Genomic DNA, 21,693 nt, shown 5'->3' with positions numbered 1-21,693 from the left:
TTAATTTTTAAACCATGTCTTTCTGTTCTGTTTTTGCAGTAAAAAATGCTATAGCAGCACTAAAGGGAGTTTTCAAAAAGCAAAACCCAAAATAGTCTCCAAACAAAACTGATTCCAGTTTTGCATATTCCTGCCCTGTCTTTATTTCTATTAACGGATCCATTTCATTTCTAATTCTCAGTCAATGAGAGAGAAATAAAACCCCAGAGCTAAACACTGCTCCCAAAGGCAGAAGGTGTTTCCTGAGAGCCATGACCTTGCAGGAGAGAAGTGAATCCGGGGTCCTTCTCTGTGCTGCCCACCCCTGGATCCCCTCTCCTCATGTCCTCCAAGCCCACAAGTTCCTACTTCTCATTTACTAGTGATCCCAAAACGAAATCTTTGTTTTTCTCCCTTTGCCTAACGATCGCAATGAAAGTTCTTTGAGGGCAGGGATACAATCTTTCTGTTTCTCCCAGTGCTTAAACAGTGTTGGGCATAGAGCATATTCAGTTACCAAATAAAGAGAACAAAGGCAAGCTGCTTTTCTTTTGGCTTCACGTCTATTTCATCTCTTTAATAACGTCTCACCTCCTGAAATCACAGGTGAGTTCTAAAGAAGAACAAATCACTGTTGCCACACTTGACACTTGTACATTTTATTTAATTAAATCAGCCATTGTACACATTGCAGCTATGTATTGTTAGTGTTGTATTTTTTTCCATTAACTAATACATGCCCTCATAGATATATTCAATTAGTGTTATCACCATGGGAACAAGATGCTGATTCATCAACTGAAAATTCACTTCTTCTCACATTATTCAAGTTTTCTGATTACACAGCAAAAATCAAAATCAAAAAAAGGTGATTAACCATTATGTTGTTACACAGACATCATCTGCACTGCAAATAACACAACAGAAATGCTTTTCTTGAGCTCCAGTGAAGGTGTAGAGAAGGAGGCCATGGTATGTCCAAAATGTTTCACCGTTGGCCTCCTTCGTTTTGGCGGCCAAAGATGCTTTCTTTCCTATCCAGCTGCCAAACGTGCTAGCATTCAAGGCTTAGGAGATCTGGCTTGTGGGAAACCTCCCTCCCAGGAAATCTTCTCTCTTGGCAAAATTACTTGAAATGATGAAATGCCATTGTTTGTCATCTTTGTTTTTGACATTCAGAACAATGAGTCATTTTTGCACAACAGGAAAAGACCAGATAGAATTCGAAAATGTTTAATCCCTGGAGGATAGACTCTGGTTTTCAAAATTTTTTAATTTCATCTTCATTGAATATACTTTTCTTTAACAAATAACTGATTCAAAATGTATACCGTTTATATGAATATATTTGTGAATATATATATATATGTTAAAATGCTACACAGCTTCCACCACTAGAGGAATAAGGAATAGGACATGGAAATCACTCAGATGATTAAAGTCCCTTCTTTGAAACAAACAAACAGGAAAGTGCACAAATGCACTTCAGGGTTTCCAAGGGAGTTTGGATTTCAAATAAATAAACCCAAAATTTTAACCCAAACCAAAATTTTCAGGATTTCTCAATCTCGTCTGCAAGCTAAAAAACAGACCTAGCTGAAAAGTGAAAAGTGCTTGCTCAGGGTAAAAAGAATGAAAACCATCAATGTGATTAGAAGATGGGTTTGAACTGTGGTTTGATTCTTAAATGCTACATGCAGGTATTAGAGAAGATATAAACCTGGAAGAAAAAAATGAAAGAAACCACTCCAACACGGTGAAGGAGTTTAACCGTTTGTGTAGGGGGCAAATCTTGTTTCCAATGAATTATCTACAGTGCAGTGGCCAGGAGAAAGTACCACCAATAAGACAGCGTGGTTTGCTAAAGCAGCAATGAAAACTGGAAAACTACAGTAGTTATAGCTTTTTAAAATACCCTGCCAACATGTCCCAAATCTAAAGGACCTGAAGATGCTAGACAGCTGCAGGATGCCACTGCTGGCAACTGAATACCTCACCGCTTCACCTCGTTGCCACTTCTCCCTTCCTCCCCTCCCTCAGTGGCTGCTGGAGAGTCATAAATCACAGCTGGCCAGCACCAGCAATAAGTGCTTAGTTAGGACAGTTCTTCAAGGTTATGAACCCATCTTTCACTAGGAGCCAGGGCTACTCTGGAAGTTCTAAGGACATGGTAGGTCTGAAGTGCTTCTTTTGCAGGAGAACTGTATTACGTTCGATTGTGTTAGCAATATCTTAGTGAACCATTGTTCAGCAATTCCTAGAGGCCTTTTATTCCATGATGCCCAGTGTAGTTACGACAGGCAGTGGTTTTAATATGTTGTTCGTCTGAGCATTTTAGCTATATATATTGTACACGGGTATCTCTTTGAAGGATTCCTAGGTATCGTCATTTGAAGAGGTCTGCAGGTGAAGTTCTTCTGTTCAATGGATTTTCATGGAGCTTGTGCAGAAGCCAAGAAGAATAATGGAGGTGGCCAGGTCCCAGGTGAGCACAGACACAACAAAGGAGTGGATACAGCATCCAGGATGAAGGATGCTATCTTTGGTCACAAATTAGCTTACAGTTAAAGAGGATGGGGAAAAACTCAAAAATGCAGTGTATATGCTAAGGGTGGAAATCCCATTCATCAAGCCAGTTAGTTCACTCCTCTAATGAAACGGGAAGTTGCATATCGAGTGAATGTGTGGTTTCTGGTGTGAGAATTGGACAGCCTCTCATTTGGCCTCTTGCTTCAAGTCCTCCTTGCAGAAATGCCGAAGGAGTCGCTTGAGGTCATGCTGGAGGTCGTCCTGGTCTAGTGCTTCTGGGACATCCTCCAGGTGCTCCAGGTAAATGCGTTTTCCATGCTGGTCCTTCACCACAGCCCTCTTCTGGGTTCTAGCTTTACTCATTGTTGTCCTGGAGGAAAACAGACAAGAGAACATTATATTCTTTCTTCACTGCTAAAAGGCAGCCACTACCTTTGGTATAAGAGTACCCATGATACAAAAGTACTGCTTATTGTCTTAACCTCTAGATATTTCTACACTGGGCTATTAGTAGGACGAGTACAGCCATCTTTTCCCCTCTTCCTTTTAAACATGGTTCTCCTATGTTTAATGACTGAAATGACTCATGAGATTTTTAAAAAGTATTTTGGAACAAGGAGGTTTTTTAAAACCTTTAGGAAATATTTCAAATAAATGAAACCGTGCTTTCATATGATTCCCTCAGAAAGTAATTAACCACACAATCATTCATGTTTTGATTAGGAAAGAACGTGGCTCCTCCTGAAATAGCGATTCCATACGTAATTTCTGACAGGCTAAGAAAAACAGTTTTTGATTTAATTTATTTAAAATACCTTAGCTGCCAGCTTAATCCTTAGAGTACTACCTAGCTCAAACTTCCCGAAAATGTCCTAAGAGAACTTTTCCACGGGATATAGGTCTTTAAAAACTGGAATAATATTCTATCAGCATAAAGGCAGGTGACTACCAGCAAGAATTGCAGGTTGGCCCAGGCCTCTGACGCTTCATCCGGAGACAGTGGGGAAGGGAGAGGGAAAGGAAAAAACCCGAGAGACACATCCTTCCTCTGTCTTCCCAGCACGCAAGTACTGACCCACTTTATACCTCCTACAGCTACTCAACAGTGTACTGATTTCTTGGCCCGTCATCAGACTGGCCATTACTTGAGAAAAGCGGCTCTGACGTACTATTACGTCGGTACTATTATTTTCCTGCATCCTTTCTTGAAAATGATTATACTGTGATTTGTTCCCTCTCAGTTCTTCTCCCTCTCTACTTGTTTATGTATTTACTTTTGGTTCCATTGGATTTTCGTGGCTGCGCGCAGGCTCTTCTCTAGTTGTGCCGAGCGGGGGCTACTCTTCGTTGTGGAGCATGGGCTCTAGGCGCGCGGGCTTCAGTAGCTGTGGCGCACGGGCTTAGTTGCTCCGCGGCATGTGGGATCTTCCCGGACCAGGGCTCGAACCCATGTCCCCTGCATTGGCGGGCGGATTCTCAACCACTGCGCCACCAGGGAAGTCCCTTCCTCTCTACTGGTAAATATAATTCTTCATTCCGCAAATATGTGGTGAACGTGCCTTATGGGCCAGGTACTATTATTATAATAACAAGTAAGGAAACTGGATCTCAGAGAATTTAAGCAGTGCTCCAAATAAAAAATAATCCAGTTACTACGCAGCGGGGCCAAAAGTCAAAGACTCCAGAGCTTGAATCTGTAACCACGACGCCATGCAGCCTTGCTTTACACTGCCATCAGAAGGATCAGTTTTCGTAGCTTTACCCAGCATTTTCCTTATAGATTCCTAGTGTCCAGAAGCTGGGGGCTCTGCCCATAGGCTGCCCTTAGCATTACTCTACCTTCCAACACCTCTATGCATTTCTTAAGATCACCTTGACTTTTAAAAAATGGCTGACTTCAGCCAGAACTCTTCTGGCTTTCCTTTGGACATCTTGTCTCCTACCTTCTTTCGTGTTTTCTTACCTCCCCTTTCCTTTGACTCTACATGAATTATTTTGTATCTGAAAGCAAACTTAAATTTGTTCCTTTTGATAAAAAGGTCCAATTTGGTTCCAGTGGTTGAAATCAGATTATGTTTTCTAACTATTCAGCATCCACATATATTTTTTTCTCCCCAAAGGCAAATATCTGACTATCGCTGCCAAGAGCTAGTAAAAACCTCTATGGCATTAGTGTCGGGGGATAAGCTTCTATCATAGGACATTCCCTGGTGTTTTGTGCTCACACATGTAGACGCATATATTTATGAATACGCATATGTATACGACTCAAGCAGCGGGTATGATCAAATGTCTTCAGCAACATATAAGATAAAGTGTTGCAGATCACAAATAGACTTCCATGACTAAGTAGCTGTGGAACTGGATTGAGATGTCTATATCCCTAGCTTCGCAACTCACCAGCTGTCATTGCGAATTTTGGATTAATTGATCTCTAAATCTATTCCCATGTGAAGATCTCATGATGCTAGGGTGTCTGTGGTTTATGTGGTTCCATATGAATGATGGAGTAAAAGACTTAAAAAGTTCAGAGTATAAGAAGCACTTTATCCTTAATTCATATATAGCATTTTTAAAGTTCTGTGAGCAATTACTCTCTTTTACATTCCTAGCTGGGGCTGTTTTTCACATGTGGTTGGAGGGTGGAATCGTGACAGAACCTTTAATTTCACTGTTCTAATTATTATGCTCTACAGGCTAAACATAGCTTTGTAGAGTACTATAAATGACAATCTTTCTCTTCTTTTCAATGGAGTGAAAAGCACAACAGTAACTTCAATTTCCATTGTGTTTTTTCACTGCAAAGCTGAGAACATTCTGTCAATCCTCACAGTGCTGCTAGAGGCCCAGAGAGAGGTGAGGGTACAGCCCAAGGCAACAGTGCCGAAGTTTACACATCAAATAGGTGATGGGGATGGGGGTGGACTGGAAAGCCTCATAGCTGGTCCCTGTTCATATGCACAAATACGAGCTGCTTACTGCTTTTAGGATACTTTCTTAACTTATTAAAGCCCCTGGTTTCAGCCTCGCTAGGTGCATTGAGGTTCAAACCTCATGTTATTTGTCACTCACGCTCATGTTATGTGCCACTCACATGCAGAGTCATGAAGCAGCTTGTTTAAAACAAAAACAAACAAAAACACCATGTGCCGTTCAAAGGAATGATTACCAAGAGCTGAAGGCAGCTGGTCACAAGATTAGTTTGTGAGCAATTGATTAGATTCCTCTTACTGTGCTGGGCAATGGAATATCCCAGCTGCTTGGCCTCAACGAAATTGATGACTCACTGAAACCCAGGGAGCGACTGTGTAAATAGTTGTCTGACTATCATCATGCCTTAGTATTACATTTAAAGCATCAAGAGGACACTTCAGGGATGACACCAGCGACAGATGTACCACTTGACATGTCTTACAATGCAGGGAGAGTCTGCAGTTTCCAAGGGGTTTTAAGGTAGATGCAGGGGCTCTATTTTTCTTTTCTCAAAATTGGAAAACTTTTTAAAGGTGTTAGTTGGCAAAGCATCACCCCATGCTAACCCAAACCTTCTAAGTATTGATCCATCCTCCTTCAGGATTTCATTCTCTACTAAACTGGGGGAGTGGACTTTCATGTGGCTACCTGTGTAACTCAGAGCCTGAAGTAAGAAAAAAAAGAAAAGAAGACAAAACCCATCATAAACCATAGACTGTAACATAACCTATTATTCTGCTTAACGAATAGTATAAAAAAACATGCTTGAAAGGATAAAGAAAAACAATTCTTCGGGGCAGATCTAATTATTGAGTTTTATTTAGCAAGTCTGTTAAATTTCTCCCATTTGTGAGGGAGATTTGTTCTACTGATAATTATTTTACAATTCTTGCAAACTATACTGGTTGACTTCTACTTTCGTGCTTGCCTTACCTGCATCCTTTCTGCAGTGAAGACTGTAATAACAAATACAATGAATAATGACCAGAGGCAAAAACAAGCAACGGACAAATAAGGCCCAAAGTGTATAATCAGATAATACATCTTTTGATTGTCCAAGGTCACCAGTTGTCAAAATGTGAAGAACTAAAAGTATTTAAAATAAGGTATGTGCTTAATATCCCAATGCATTCATATATAATCTCAATGCACATTGTGGGTATAAAAGAGGACATACATGTAACATTTAACTTCAAAATGTTTCAATAGCAAAGAATGTCTCAAAGATGTTTGCACATGCCCGCCATCCCTTAGGTGAAACCTTTGGCACCAGATGTGTTTTAGATTTCAGATTTTTTTTCCTTTTGGATTTTAGAAAGGTAATATGATGTATATACTGTATATTCTAATAGCTCAGATAGGATAGGGACAGCATCCTGTAATCAAAGCCATTGATATATCAATAGCAAAACATGAACATTCACTCTTGTAGAATAAAAAAGACTGCCAAGTCATTACAGCCCCATGTCAGTTCACATTAAGTTTTATTGCCAAATTAGCTTGCTACTAACTTATAAAACTTGTTTTGGTTTTCAGAATGTTGGGATTTTTTTTTTTTTAAGATATGGAAATTTATTTCAGATGATCTTCACCAGCACCATAAGTTCCATTCCCTGGATCAAAATTCTTATACCAACATTTTGATATCTTCAGTGTTCCAAATCCAGAATTCAAAATAGAAAATTGTGACATTTTATTCAAATTGGCTGCTCATTTATTGAAAAGACCTAGAATGTGTAGTTTGAAAAACATTCTAGACAATAAGCAGCAGCCTGAAACCCTCTTTTAACTGGTGATCTAGAAACAAAATATTCAATATTATATAAAATAAGCCAATTCATTTTTAATTGCCAAATGCTAATATAAGGTTATCAATTATGGCATTTGTAGCATTACAAATCTATTAGTTGTGGGGGTTTTATTAATTTTTATTGGAGTACGGTCGCTTTACAATGTTGTATTAGCCTCCACTGCACAACAAAATGAATCAGCATATACACGTACAGATATCCCCTCCCTTTTGTTTTTGTGTTTTTTTTTTTGCGGTGCGCGGGTCTCTCACTGTTGTGGCCTCTCCCGTTACGGAGCACAGGCTCCGGACGCGCAGGCTCAACGGACATGGCTCATGGGCCCAGCCGCTACGCGGCATGTGGGATCTTCCCGGACCGGGGCACGAACCCGTGTCCCCTGCATCGGCAGGCGGACTCTCAACCACTACGCCACCAGGGAAGCCCTATCCCCTCCCTTTTGGACTTCCCTCCCATTTAAGTTACCACAGTGCACTAGGTGAGTTCCAGAATGTTGGGATTTTTGAATTGTAATAAGTGTTTGTGGATGTCACTGTGGACCTCTTTCCTAATTATTGAAAATCAGAACTTAACTAATAAAAGATACCCGAATTTTCTTTAATGCCTATCGTTGGAAATATCTGAGAATATTAGCTAGCAAAGATAATGTACAATACCTATTTCTTTCCCTTACTAATTGGGAGTGCAAGTCACTTCTGGGACTTTTAGGCAAGATGTACAATCATGTCCCGACTTCAGAGATTCTGATTCTCATTGAGCTGAAGCGAATCCTGGTCATATGGATTTTTTTTTTTTTTTTTTTTTGCGGTATGCGGGCCTCTCACTGTTGTGGCCTCTCCCGTTGCGGAGCACAGGCTCCGGACGCGCAGGCTCAGCGGCCATGGCTCATGAGCCTAGCCGCTCCGCGGCATGTGGGATCCTTCTGGACCGGGGCACGAACCCGCGTCCCCTGCATCGGCAGGCGGACTCTCAACCACTGTGCTACCAGGGAAGCCCCATATGGATTTTTTAAAGCTTTTAAGGTGGCACAAATGAACACAATAAGTTGAGTAAAATATTATTTCACTGTATACATTATTCAAACAGGAATTCTATTCTCTTGAATTATTCTGCATCCTTCCATGAATACATGTATGGAATGACACAATGATAAATGATTTTCTTCTCAAACACAAAGCACACATAAAATAACCCCCCCCCCCACACACAAACAAAGTGATGATGCTTTATACCTCTTCAAAGTCATCTTTGGCTGAAGGAAGATCAGTGGCTAAACTAGAATCCCCCAGATGCTTCTCCATTCTCTCTCCATGTACCACAGTTGTTTTAACAACTTTGCTGACTCTACGGCCTTCCACTGGTTCAGCCTGAAATTGTGAGGTACTGGACAAAATGCTGGGCTCAGACAAAGTTACCTGATGAATGAAGGACATACAACATACAGTTTCTGACTGCCAAAATGTAACGATGATGAATTTTTCTATGTTAAAAAACACATTACAACGGTATATCCTGAAAACAGCATTTTGTCAACAAGAAGCAGTTAGAAGAAAACTCTAGAATCAATTGGTAATATCGATATTATGACTATATGTACACAGTACCAAATCAACCACTTAATTAGTCACTTGAACGAAAATTGGTCAGGAAGCTTCATGACTGAGAAATTGACTGCTCAGTGCAGTGCAGACATAGCACCTTGTGGATGAGCTCTCTTTTCCCATGTGTAAATGCTTTGTTTTGACATTATGGAGACAAAAGTAACCTCCAAAGGAGGAACCGTCAGAGCTATGAGAAACTGAAAATGTAGATTTTTAGAGAACCTCATGTGTATAATAATTACATTTTGAGGATGTGAATGAACGCGAGATGGTGAGAATCTCCCAAATGACATGTCAAAGAGAGTAAATATGTTTCTGAAAGAGGGAAGTAAAACAGAAAGAAATAAAACTATAAATCAAGTGAGTTTCTGGATCCTGATTTCAGTGACTCTGAAAAGCAGAAGTTTGGAAATCAAATATTTCTCTAGGGTGCCCTACAGAAGGCTGCTGCTGCCTACTGGGCAAAGCACCACAGTGCACTTGCACAAGTTTTTTTCAGAACCTACTGCTTGCCAGCCGATGGGATTGCTGTCTTTTAAAATTTGACTTTTGGATTTCTGCTGCAGTCAACTGAATTAAAGAGAAAGTAGAACTAGAAAGGACCAAAGACAATGAGTATAATGGTTACAAATCTCACTGATGGTTACCTAAAAATTCCACAAAATCACGAAGAGAAAAAATGAATGTGTAACTAAACGAAGACTGCCTTATAAAGGGGAGAAGTGAGGCCAATAGGAATAAGCAATCTCGTCCATCTCTCGTGAGCTGTATCTTACACCTCTCCATAAAATCAGTTCTGGAGAATCAGATGGTCTCACCTCTGACTGTTCAGTGTCACTCTTTAACACAATGCGCTTTATGACTTTGGAATAGCCATCCCCTTCCTCAATGTTGATGGGATCCTGTGGTGTTCCCTGCATCGTAATCTCTTCTTTCTCTGTGCCATCAGAGGAGACGTACCGCCTAATGATTTTCCTAGTAACCTGGAAGATATTTTATTCACGTATCTTGTTTTTGAGTGACAGTGCCAGGGTACTGATACATTTTAGACAGGAGGCTTGAAATTAACCATGGTGAGATACTTAAGATAATACCTTCTTTACCACAGTGTGTCCCTGCTCATCGATGTATTCTTCTTCTGTGACTGTTTCCGGGGGTATGTCAGGCATATCATCTCCCTACACATTTGAAAGAAAAGGGTCACTTCCATGTTTGGCATCAATGCTGAGGAACTACTCCCAAGTGCTTACAATGCCAGGAACGTTAGAAAATTAAAGGGGCTTTGGGAAGCATTGCTGAGATGCCAAATCCTGTTAAGTAGTATGTTTAAAAAAGAAAGAAAGGAAAAAGGTGGGTAATAACATGCTAGAGAACCTGACCAAAGTCAGCTCAAACTTAAGCAAACAAGCAAACAAACAAAAACAGACAAGCCAGAGGTGAGGTGGGTGGAACTGAAGAGGCTAAATCTTGCTCTTTGCTCTCTTGGAGGTAGGGGGTGAATGTCATTACCGCTGCATTTCTTCACAAACAGAACTTAGGAGAGTTACGGGATCTGCTTTCTGAAGGCCATGCACTACCTAAGGAGCATGCCAAGCCCTCCGTTCTAGGTCGGTCACTCTCGAAGGGTTACGGGGACAGAACTGTCCCGGACGTGCAGTAATTTAACAGCTGGTACCTGAATAATCACTCGTCGGCGGACAACCCTGGTAGTTAGCATCGCTTCCTCATCTGAGCTGGCCTCCAGCTCACCTAATTCCTCTGTTAGCTCCTGGTGGAAGCATGGAAGCACTTTTTTTTTTATCATGCTAAGGAATGTCCTCACTACTCGTTTCTGCTTTAGCTCACACTGGTTTCCGAAAGCTTTATTCATGGTGATTTTGGTGGAAAAGCCAGCAGGAGTGAAAACAGTGCATGCTGGGCTCAAACTTCAGTGAGAATATAGCTTTTTGTTCTTTGAATGAAAAAAACAAATTCTGGATTCTGAAAGCTGTCTGAGCACCCATCTGTCAAAATCCATCAGAAGAAACAAGCAGCTTGCCCACATTACATCTTGGACTCAAACTCCTGGCGAATAACCAAATGTAAGCATAGACCCTAGGCAGCACGATAAATACTTGTGAGCCATTGCCTCTTGGGCTTAGGCTTAGAATGATCCAACCAAAGGTACAGAAATGTCTTAATTCCTGTAGCAGAACTTTCTGCAAGAAGTCAAAGTTTCCTGTAGTTATTATCTGGCCAGTAGTACATTTCCCTACTGGCAAGACAGAGGAAGGCAGACGGGCTACGAATAGTATTAGACTCATTTTGCAGAGAAGTTGAGGTGCAGAGGCCAATCCAATTTTATGGGTCTGGCCCAAAGCCAAAGCCGGAGCTAAGAACATAACTTTAGATTAAAACGTATGTCTTGGGAGGTACATATCAAATCACTCTTTCCTAATGGAATGCTATTAAAAAAAAGAAAAGAAAACTCAACTAAATTTTGTCAACAGAGTTTAAAATACCGCTTATATTTCTATATTCTTTCCTGCTAAGGAAAACATGTAAATTTTAAACCAAATTATTCTTTAAATACACTTAGGAATCTGCTGCCTAGAAATATGGTCAGCAAGAAAAGTGATTGAAATTGGACCCTCAAGTCAGGGTCACGAGAGGATAAGGGTCAAAATAGGAAGCTTAAGAATTGGAAATTCATCAAGAATAAGTAGAACAGGCCCATATAAATAATGTGGAATACAGGACAACTTGTCAAAATTTATTTACATACACAGAACAGATTAAATATATGAATTATCCAGATAACTGTCTCAAGCCTATGCTTCAATTAGCCTATAGATTCTTAGACTAAAATTGGCAACTTTTAAGTCCAGACAGCATCTACCAAGCATTTTTACTAGGATTCATTTAAGCCAAAAACTTGGAGATGAATAATTCTATACAAAGGCAAACTTGGAATAAAAATCCATTCATGGGATGAATTCATTATTTAAGATAACTGCCAAAATTTCGAGCAGTTCTCATCTGCCTGGACCTCCGCTAATTTTAAACTATGATTTTAGATAAATCCTGCTAGCAGATATCACACTCATAGTGAACAAAAACAAATGTAGATGTTAAGCCCAAAGATATGTCATATCACTTTCTCCCCCAGAGTTTTAACTATTTTATAAAACATTCTTTCTTAAAAGATGTATATTCATGCTTTAAAAATACTTCGACGTATGTTTTTGAATCCAAAAAGGAAAAATATATCTAATTTAATCCTCTACAGAGTTACTGGAATGCAGATTCTTCTCCCTCTCCTGGCCTCCCTGGGATTCATTCTGATTCAGGAGTCCTAAGTAGGGAGGGATCAAGCCCTCCAGCTAAAGCTGAGGGATATGAACCATTCAGACCAGTTTTGAGAATAAATGGTTTAAATGAGTTTCTCCACCTCTCTTCACAACATCAAAGCTCACTTAAAGACAAAGGAAAGACTGATGCATATTCACCCTGCTATCGATTTTCTGACATTTAGAACCAGCCATCAATTTAGGCATAATGTCCTTTTCATGAGTCATTCTTAAAATAAATATAAGGAGATTTCGCTTGGAAATAATCCTTCCTCTAATGAGAAAAATTTGTTTTGGGAGTAAACCCCACTCAATATCCACAATTTGTGTGCTCATCACCTGACAGCACGGACCTAATGAACAAGCGTGCAGGTTCCAGCAATTTCCCATGGCAGGCTGACTTACTTACCTGAGGCTCGGTTAATTCCCCTCACTAGTCTTCTTTATGCCCAAGATTACTAATTTTGAAAAGTTACATCTGGTATATTGTTTCACTCCAGGGTTCATTTCTCTTAGCAAAAGGGTTTCCATCTATAAAATTAGGGCTGATGGTCAAGTAGCTAGAAATGGAACCATGTATCATCTTCTTCTAGATTCACCGGTTCTCAGATTTTAAAAGGGATTGAGGGCTTCCCTTGGCCCAAGATAATTAATTTGGCAAACCTTTCTGTGAAAACATAAGCCATCAGAGAAATGGAAACTGGGAGAAGGTTTGTAGCTTTGTTACATGTGGGCAAGGAAATAGAGGAGGAGATTTTACCTTTTGAAAAGCAGCATCTTCATCGAGCCTTTCAAAGGCCTGTGGCTGGTCATCGGCTGATTCCACTATCACGAGGCTGGTTTTTCGAGGCGAACTCTCTTCCCTACGTTCTGGGGGCTCTTCGGGTTCTTGCACAATGGGAGAGTCTCCCAGCTCACTTGATGTCGGGGTCTGGAGATATGGCCTCTCCTCCGCAGTAGGGGTGATTTCCTCAGGTGTCTTGGTGGGAGAGCCAGATGCTGCCATAGCCTTTTGAGTCTCTGACACTTCTGTCCCTGGGGTTGTCACACTGAAACAGAAAAGCCCAATTATACCATGAGAGCATATGCATTTCCACCCCTGCTGATGCAAGGGATTTGGAAGGAAAGATGGAACTTGTCTTCACAGTCCGTGAAAGTCTAAAGAGGTTTTGTAAATTTGGCTAAGAAATGAAATGTGAATAAAAATTATATGTAAAATACAGAATACAGTTACAGCTCATTGATCTAGCATTGATTGGGAAAAATGTATTCTAAAATAATAAAAATTATCCTCAAATGTATTACCATTTCCTAATCTCTACAAAGTAGAGATAATTAATAATGAGAGATATTAATAAATAATAATTTCATCTTTCCTTTGATAACTCAAGGTAATACTGATGATTTGAGGAGGTATATATAGCAAAGATCTATAGACAATAAGGTTTTGAAGCAAGGATCAAAATTTGGCAAAATTTCAAAAAAGCAATATATAAACCCCATGTTAATATAGTTACCATAATCATAAACATAGGGAGATTCTTATTATCCATCCAGAAAGCTGCGTTACTTGATAGGAAGATCTGTTGGCATTGAAACTTTTTCTACTGATATAGTTTGGAGATAAGCAATGTAATCTTTACAATACTCCTAAAAGAAAAAAATTATCTGCTTGTTCTGCTCCTTCCTTCTAATTTTCTGTCACTCCATAGATATTAAATGCCCAAAGTGCCTTTCTGATAGCCCCTCTTTGCTTCCCATCTTTTTCTCTTTCCTTCTCTCTTTTCCTGACCTATTCTTTATGCTCTCCCCTACAATCTAAAGGTAGATGGGTGAGGGGGCAGTGCTCCGTGGAAGAAAAGCTCATTTCAATACCCCTTTCGCCCTTTTCTCAAGTTCCAGTGACTCCAGCACAGAGCTCACTCAAGGACAAAGGAGATGCTGTGTTACAGCCTCCTGACACGCTATTCTCACATTTCAGGGCTGGGACATGCTTGCCTTTCTCATGATCTGGTTGCTTTTTCTAGACAAGAAGTGTCATTTATACAACTCCTTTCTGCCTTTGCTTCCAGAAAGCCCAGAACTTGAGTTCTAAGCTGACTGTGCTCTGCAGCTTCCTTTAGGCAGAAGCGCTCTAGAAGACTTCTCTTTATTCCCACCCCAACCCCTGACGGCCTTTCATTCTGTGTGAGTAATCTGTGTTGCATTTCTATTTTTATTGCTAGCCACCTCACAGCTTTGTTGAAATACACAAGGGCTGCTTCACCTACAGTGTCACTGTTCACCTTCTGAACCAGCCAGGGTATGACAGGCACATATACAGAGAAGTGAGGTGCAGCAAACATACGAGTAATAACTGTGGTCTACAGTTTCAACAATGGTTTCACAGGCATATCCGTGACCTTTGAGCCTGTCAGATGAATAAGGTGGATATTATTATCACAATTTATAGACGTGGAAACTGAGACTCAAAGGGCTTAGGCCTTTGCCCAAGGTCATGGAACTGGAAGTCGGCTCAAGCAGGCTTGTGCCACACAACACCGTCACAGTCATGTCTCAAGTACTTTGCTTTTTTTCCTGTAGTTCTGAAAACTATTTGAAAACGCTTTACGCTTGTATACGCTTGGCACCCTCTGCATATTGGCTTGTGTCTTTGGAAAGACCCCGCATAGGCTTTCTTTTGGAACTCACAAGTATTCCTGCTGTTCGAGGGCTGACTCTTCAGGCAGGTCTTGCATTTTCCCTGAGAAATCCTGTTGAACTTGTTCCTTGTGAGTCTGGGGAAGGAGCTCTGTTGCTGAGCCGTCGCCCTCAGTTTTGGAGATGCTATCCTGAAAAGTGGAGTAACCGACAGAAATGTCTTCCTCCGAGACGATGGGAGGGTGATCATAGGACTCGTCCTCCTTAGAAGCAGTTTGCTCCTGCTTCTGCTTGTGCTGGGCGGTGCAGAGCTCCTCTTGAAGTACTGAGAACCCTACAGGGGAGAACGATTCAAATTAAGTATTTAATTGAAGCTAAAATATATTAAGTGGGTATTTATTAAGCGACTACTACATGCCATGTCTGTGATCAGTCATGGTTACAAAGCTGAAAGAGGCACTGTGCCTGCCTTCAAGATGCTGACCATCTAGGGAAGCTCAGGCAAGTAAGAGATAATTAAATGCAGAGTGACTGGGCCACAGGTGCCGGCCAATGAATGCCGAGCATCCAACTCAGGGTTAAAGAATCAGGAAAAGAAATGTAGAGGGTATGGCATCTTAAGGAGGCCTAAAGATAGGCAGGTATCAACTGCGACAGTTGAGGCATAAATCTACATGGTAAGAAGAGCATTAATAATAATAATAAATAGCTAACACATTCTGAATATTTACTATGTGTCAGGCACCATTCTAGGTGCTTTACAAGTAGTAACTTGTATTAAACAACACTCTGAGGTTAGTACTCTTTTGATGAAGGGTCTATTAGGCCAAGCTAAGGAATTTCATATAGCAAGGGCAATAAGGAGTCACTGAAAAACTTTCGGTAGAGGTGTGATTGACCTTCATCTATCTAGTTATTCACTCAGTAGATATATATTGAGTATCAACACTGTAGTAGGTGCTGTTAGATGCTGGATACGTAGCAGTGAACAAGACAGAAGAGGCTTCTGGCCTGACTGAACTTGCATTTCTGCAGATTCCTATTTCTGAAACCAGGGTAAAGGTACAAAGAAAAGAGGGCCAGTTTTTTAGATAGATTTGTCGGAAGAGGCTCCTCTTAGGAGCTGATACTTGAGCAGAGGCCTGAATAAAGTGAGAGAAAAAGGTACCGGGTGATCTTAGGGAAGAAAACTACAGAATGCAGGCAAAAGGAAGCACCAGAGCCTGGCAGCCTGAGAAGGTGTAGGGTGGCCAGGGCACAGCCCAGAGGCCAGGTGTCTGGGACTTGGGAAAGAGGGAGAGAGATGGGAGATGGGCCGAGCTATGAGGCTCTTGCTGAACAGTAATACATGCCATCATGTGAACCTATGGAAAGTAAGCTGCAGAAAGACATTGAGGAAGACTGTCCTATAAAATAAGAAAATAAAAAAAAAACAAGAAGAGAGGTTATCATGGAAAGTGAGTGAAGAAAATGTCTTAAGAAGAAGGGATTAACTTTCTGTGTCAAATGTTAAGAAGAGGTAAAGGAAGATGAAGACAGAATGGCGTCAGTGCATTTGGCGATGAGGAAACAATTGGTTAATTTTGCAAGATTCTTTTCTGTTGCGTGGTGATGACAAAACCTGACTTGTGTGGATTCTAGAGACAGTTCTAGAGAGAAGGGAAGAGAGAAAGTAGAGAGTAGTGACAGAAAAGTGAAATCTCTTTTGAAGAGATTTCCCATGAAATGGATGGAGAAACAGAGCAGTCATACAGGGGAGCATATAGGGTGAAAGGAGTTATTTGCTTTGCTTTGTTTTTAAAGCTGGGATCTATTAAAGCACGTTTCAGTGCTGTTCACAATGTTCTAGTTGTAGGAGCCAGAGTGGGTGATTGCAGAAGTGAAGTCAATAGTTGGTAAAAGGGGATGAGATCTAGTACAAAAGAAGAGATGATGGCTTTAGCAAAGGAAGGCCATTTCATACAGCGGGGAAGGTAGAGTATAAGCACTGAGATGCACTTAGGTTGAGAGACTTTGTGGTGAAAGAATATGGACATTTGCTTACAGGTATTCCTATTTTTTCTAAGGAATATGAAGTATGGTCATCAGGTTGGAATAAATAAAAAGAAGAGTAATGTTGGAGGCTTGAAAGAAGAGAAAGTGTAAAAATAGCAATGAGAGAGAGAGAAGGAGAAAGAATGGGAGTGAGTGAGCATGGAAGTGAATGAGGGTGGATTCGAGAAACTTTAATACTGAAAAGGGGGTAGGACCAGTGACTAGAGGTCCAGTGGGTTTGCAGAATTATTGTGTAGAAGTAAAAGAGGATGTAAGTATAATGCTTCAAGTTAGGACCTGGAAGTAGTACAGTCACTGATAATGATGTAGTTTGGGTTGTGGGCACAGAAATGGGTCACTAAGGTAGAGTAAAAGACACAAGTATCAGAAGTACCACCCAGGGGCTGAGGAAAGGGCACTGGACGGGTCATCCATGTTGATGGCTGTTATGGACTGAATGTTTGGGTCCCCTTCAAATTCATATGTTGAAACCCTAGTCCCCACGTGATGGTATTCAGAGGTGGTAACCCTGCGAGGTAATTAGGTCATGAGGGTGGAGCCCTCATGAATGGGACTGGCACCCTTATAAGAAGAGGTCAGAGGGCTAGCTATTTCTCTGTCCCCTACGTATGGACAGAGCAAGGAGACAGCCGTGTACAATCTAGAGTAGGGCCCTCACCAGAACCCAGCCATGCTATCACCCTGATCTCCAATTTCCAGTTTTCAGAACTGTGAGAAACAAATTTCTGTTGTTTAAGCTACCCAGTTCATGGTATTTTGTTACAGCAGCCCACGCTGACTGAGACAATGATGAAATAACAAAGAACGAGAGGGATGGGGGCACCTAAAATGGGCAGGGAAGTCTCAGGAGAAGAACGTACCAGCAAAGGCCATGGTCGACGCTCTGAAAAAAGGAAGACAGTGGGTCCAGTTGCCTGAATTGACCATACATCACAGACACTCATACACATACACAAATTGTCTGACCTTCACTATGATCCAGTGTAATGGTCTGTTCAATCTCTGCATAGCTATGACTGATGCGCTCCTGGAGAGGCTCTGTGCTGGTCTCCATGAGATGAACAATATCCATTCGGTTGATCTTGGTGAGACATTCAATGAGACTGGTATCTGGGATATCAGAGAAAAACTATTTATTACACCTAAGGGCTACTCTTTTAAAAATCTCTTTCATTTAGTTGCCTTACTGAATTTTTTTGGTGATATATTGTAAGCATAGGAAAAATTTACTACAACTTTGATGTTTGTACAAGAAACAGCCAAAGCCCAATTAAGGGTCTTTGTAAACGTAAGCAAACAAACAAGGGCTATGTAGGAAATGGGTGACAGAGCATATGCGCATAAGCCCTAAAGGCGGAGTTGCTAGATTACACAGAGGACACCCTGTCAAATGTGAAGTTTAGATAAAAGACAAATTGTTTTAGTAAAAGTGTATCCCCAATACTGCGTAGGATACGCTTATACTAGAAAAGTACCTGTTGACTACCTGAAATTTAAATTTAACTGGGTGCTCTCAATTTTTATTTGCTAAATCTGGCAATCCTACCTAGAATAATGGTAAGAGAAGGAAAGATAAATGTGGGCTAGATGTAAATAAGGGAGGTCTCTAGGTAGGTCTTCAAAGAGGCATTAAACAAAGTGGCAAACTTAGACCAGCTGAGGGATAAGCAGTAGTTATGTTCTGTATCACTTCCCATTTTATTGGATGTGGTCAGAATATCATATATAAATCGTTATGTAGAATATCTACTTGACATTTCCCCCGATTTTATTTATTTATTTATTTTAATTAAAAAAAATTTTTTTTCGGTACGCGGGCCTCTCACTGTTGTGGCCTCTCCTGCTGCAGAGCACAGGCTCCGGACGCGCAGGCTCAGCGGCCATGGCTCACGGGCCCAGCCGCTCCGTGGCATGTGGGATCTTCCCGGACCAGGGCACGAACCCGTGTCCCCTGCATCGGCAGGCGGACTCTCAACCACTGCGCCACCAGGGAAGCGCCCCCCCATTTTAGTTATTTAGGAGTAAAGGAAGCAGGAACTGAATGTAATGCACCATCAGTAAGACAATGGCTAATAAAGCAAGTGTGTCTGCTGTCAATACATAGAAAATTTTAGGACTTTAATAACTTTCCTGTTAGCAGCCAGTGCTAGTATCACTTTCCACTAGTTAATGCTGTTCAAAGGAACACAGTACAAGAATTTTTATGCAACATGCATATTTGAGAAATGTTACAGCTTCTTCTCATTTGCTTACAGTAGCACTTCAGGTTGATGGCATCTGTCATTTTATCTTTTTACTGAATTTGCATAAAAGGTTTGTTGAACAAGACTTTTTTCTACCTCCGGCCTATTGCCTTTTACATATACCTCTCCACCTACCTGTCGCATGTTTCCCATCCCTTTCTAGCCAGTACTTCAATAGTGCATGACTCTGGTCTTGGAGGGAGTTAGGGTTCTCAATTCGAATTTGATGAATTTGCTCCTCAGTGAAATCCAGTTCTCTTGCTAATTCTAAAAGAGAAAATACTCCTCTGTAAATACATTAACTTCACAGTTTGAGTCTCTACACCTTGCCTCGTGATTTTGTAAATGATGTGTTCTTCGTATTGCTGTAACAGAGTTCCTTTATCTTTTCCTACTTATTAGAAATGACTCTCGTATGCCTTTGTTCTTCTAGCACTAACTGCAGATATTTTCCTTAAATTTGGGTATAGAATTGATCACTGTCATAGTGGAAATAGTAAGTTTGAGGCAATGATGATAAAATATGTAAATTCAGGACCATTTAATTCCAAAATTTGGAAGAGACCATTAATATTGGCTTATACTCTTAACCAAGACAATGGAAAATAAATGACTGAAAACAGTAGAAAGAGACCATGTCTCACTTTTAATCATAATTAGGGGACTTGCAAATACTACAAATTCTGTTTCTGGGTACTTGGATAAATACTGGTTGTAGCTATATTATGGTGGTTGGATAAACTCCTTTCTGTGATTTGATGTCACATGAACAAAAGGTCTGGGAAGGATTAACTGACCTAGGGAAGAAGCCTCAAAGTTTTCCTTTAAAGTCTACCATTAACATTCTATATGGTTGCTTATACATTGAGGTGTGTGTGTGTGTGTGTGTGTGTGTGTGTGTGTGTGTATGTGTGTGTGTGTGAATGAGGTGTCTTTTCGGAGGGCAATTTGCCAATATCTTTCAAAATTAAAAATATACATATATTTACGCAGCTTTTTTTCTTCTAGGAATATGCCCTATAGAAACACCCACAAAAATTTATCGGTGCATAAGGATATCTACTGCCACTAACAGGAAACAACCTAAGTAACCATCAGCAAAGGCCACTGATAAAATTATGGTACCTCCATAGAGTGGAATTAAATAGCCATTTAAAAGAAGGCCATAGATATTTCTATGCTGATGGAGTATTTATGAAGAATACTGTTAAGTAAAATTTTGCTTATTTTTAAATAATAAGCATAGATGTGGGCACTGCAGATTTTTTTCTGAATACATGAGAAAGTGTTAGCAGTTACCTTTGAGGAAAGGGGCTCAAAGATGAGATGTAGGTGTGAGAGACTTATTTATTTTTTATTTTATACCATTCAGTGATTGTAAGGTTTGAATTTTCACCAACTATAATAGATATTACGTTTAATATATACACTCATAAATACTTAAGAAGCAAAATAAATAATTCTGAATGCTACCTACTTAGTCAGTCAGTCAGGGATATTTTGATACCCTTCCTTCCCCTAAACCCCTCAATTAAATAAATCTGCTCAGTATTTTTAAATTACTTTAAAATGCTTTAGTCATTTATTCTACATTATCAATTATCTTTGTTATCGATATTATGACTCCTATCTCCTATTCATACCAAATTTTTAAGAAACTGAAAGGAGATTAATATTAACTTTAAACTGCTTGTTTCAATTAAGTAGTCACAAGTGACATAAAAGGAAGTCAGACCAAACAAATAAACAAACAACAAAAACAGAAAAAAGAAAAAAATCCAGATGGACAATCTTGCTTTAATATGTTAAGTAGCAGGAAAGATGAAAGGGTATAGCTTTAAAACCTACAACTCATGAGTTGCAAATAAACCATATTGATTTTAGAATTCACTTTCCATTAAAATATTATGTAACATACAATTCCTAAACTGAAACATACCCATCTCTCAGAGAATTATTAAACATCTCATTCATATGTACTTCAACATTCATCTGAAGTAAATTTTAGTACTGTTCAGGATGAAGATATCTGATTCAAGGCATCTAAAACAAGGAGCCCCGGTTGAATCTCAAATTAAATTTTATGACAATTACAACTAACAATGGTTTTGAAACACAATAATCTCCCCAAAGTTTAGATATCCACAGCTCCCAAAGGAGGGTAGTGGGGCTTCTTATATTCTCAAAATCTCTTAATCTAAAGTTCTATTATTCAAAATGCCAGAGACAATAAAAGGCCTGCCCTGGTTCACGCAGTGAGTTAATGCAGACCCTGGATTTTCTAGTTCATAGTATCATTCTTTTCACTATTCCATGTGTTCTTCCTCAAGGAAAGGAAAAAAAGGCCTTTTTTCATTGTTAATGACAGTTGGCTGATGCAACAATGTCATTTAAACCAAGCAGGTTTTGTTGAAAAAAAAGGGTCACACTCATTTTACCTGTCCAGCTGAAACCAAGGTGATCAGCAATATACGCCAGCCTTTCCTCAATCCGTTCCTGCTCATCCTGTTGATCTACAGAAGGTCAAAAACAGAAT

At 40.1% G+C, this 21,693-nt stretch overlaps 1 protein-coding gene across 11 annotated transcripts in view; it reads right to left on the bottom strand.

Annotated features, from left to right (window-relative positions):
* Positions 1-621: 621 nt before the first annotated feature.
* The window catches only part of ANK2 (ankyrin 2), a 242,476-nt gene continuing 221,404 nt past the window's right edge, over positions 622-21,693 (bottom strand). For 6 of the 11 annotated variants that reach the window (XM_082653624.1, XM_082653625.1, XM_082653628.1 and 3 more), the window contains 10 exons: positions 21,596-21,670; positions 19,293-19,424; positions 17,881-18,024; positions 14,911-15,193; positions 12,980-13,268; positions 9,985-10,068; positions 9,709-9,873; positions 8,522-8,704; positions 6,054-6,145; positions 622-2,878 (listed from right to left, as the gene is read on the bottom strand). In XM_082653624.1, the coding sequence (XP_082509750.1) occupies positions 2,695-2,878; positions 6,054-6,145; positions 8,522-8,704; positions 9,709-9,873; positions 9,985-10,068; positions 12,980-13,268; positions 14,911-15,193; positions 17,881-18,024; positions 19,293-19,424; positions 21,596-21,670 (1,631 nt within the window). In that variant the 3' untranslated portion in view covers positions 622-2,694. Of the gene's footprint in view, positions 2,879-6,053; positions 6,146-8,521; positions 8,705-9,708; positions 9,874-9,984; positions 10,069-10,565; positions 10,659-12,979; positions 13,269-14,910; positions 15,194-17,880; positions 18,025-19,292; positions 19,425-21,595; positions 21,671-21,693 lie in introns of all 11 variants that reach the window. The other 5 variants (XM_082653618.1, XM_082653622.1, XM_082653623.1 and 2 more) reach the window with 1 other exon arrangement.

This window comes from Grampus griseus, assembly GCF_964374135.1.
Source record: "Grampus griseus genome assembly, chromosome: 4".
Lineage (NCBI taxonomy): Eukaryota > Metazoa > Chordata > Mammalia > Artiodactyla > Delphinidae > Grampus > Grampus griseus.
The sequence above is the reverse complement of the archived record's forward strand: the minus strand, read 5'-3'. Positions and strand labels throughout refer to the sequence as shown.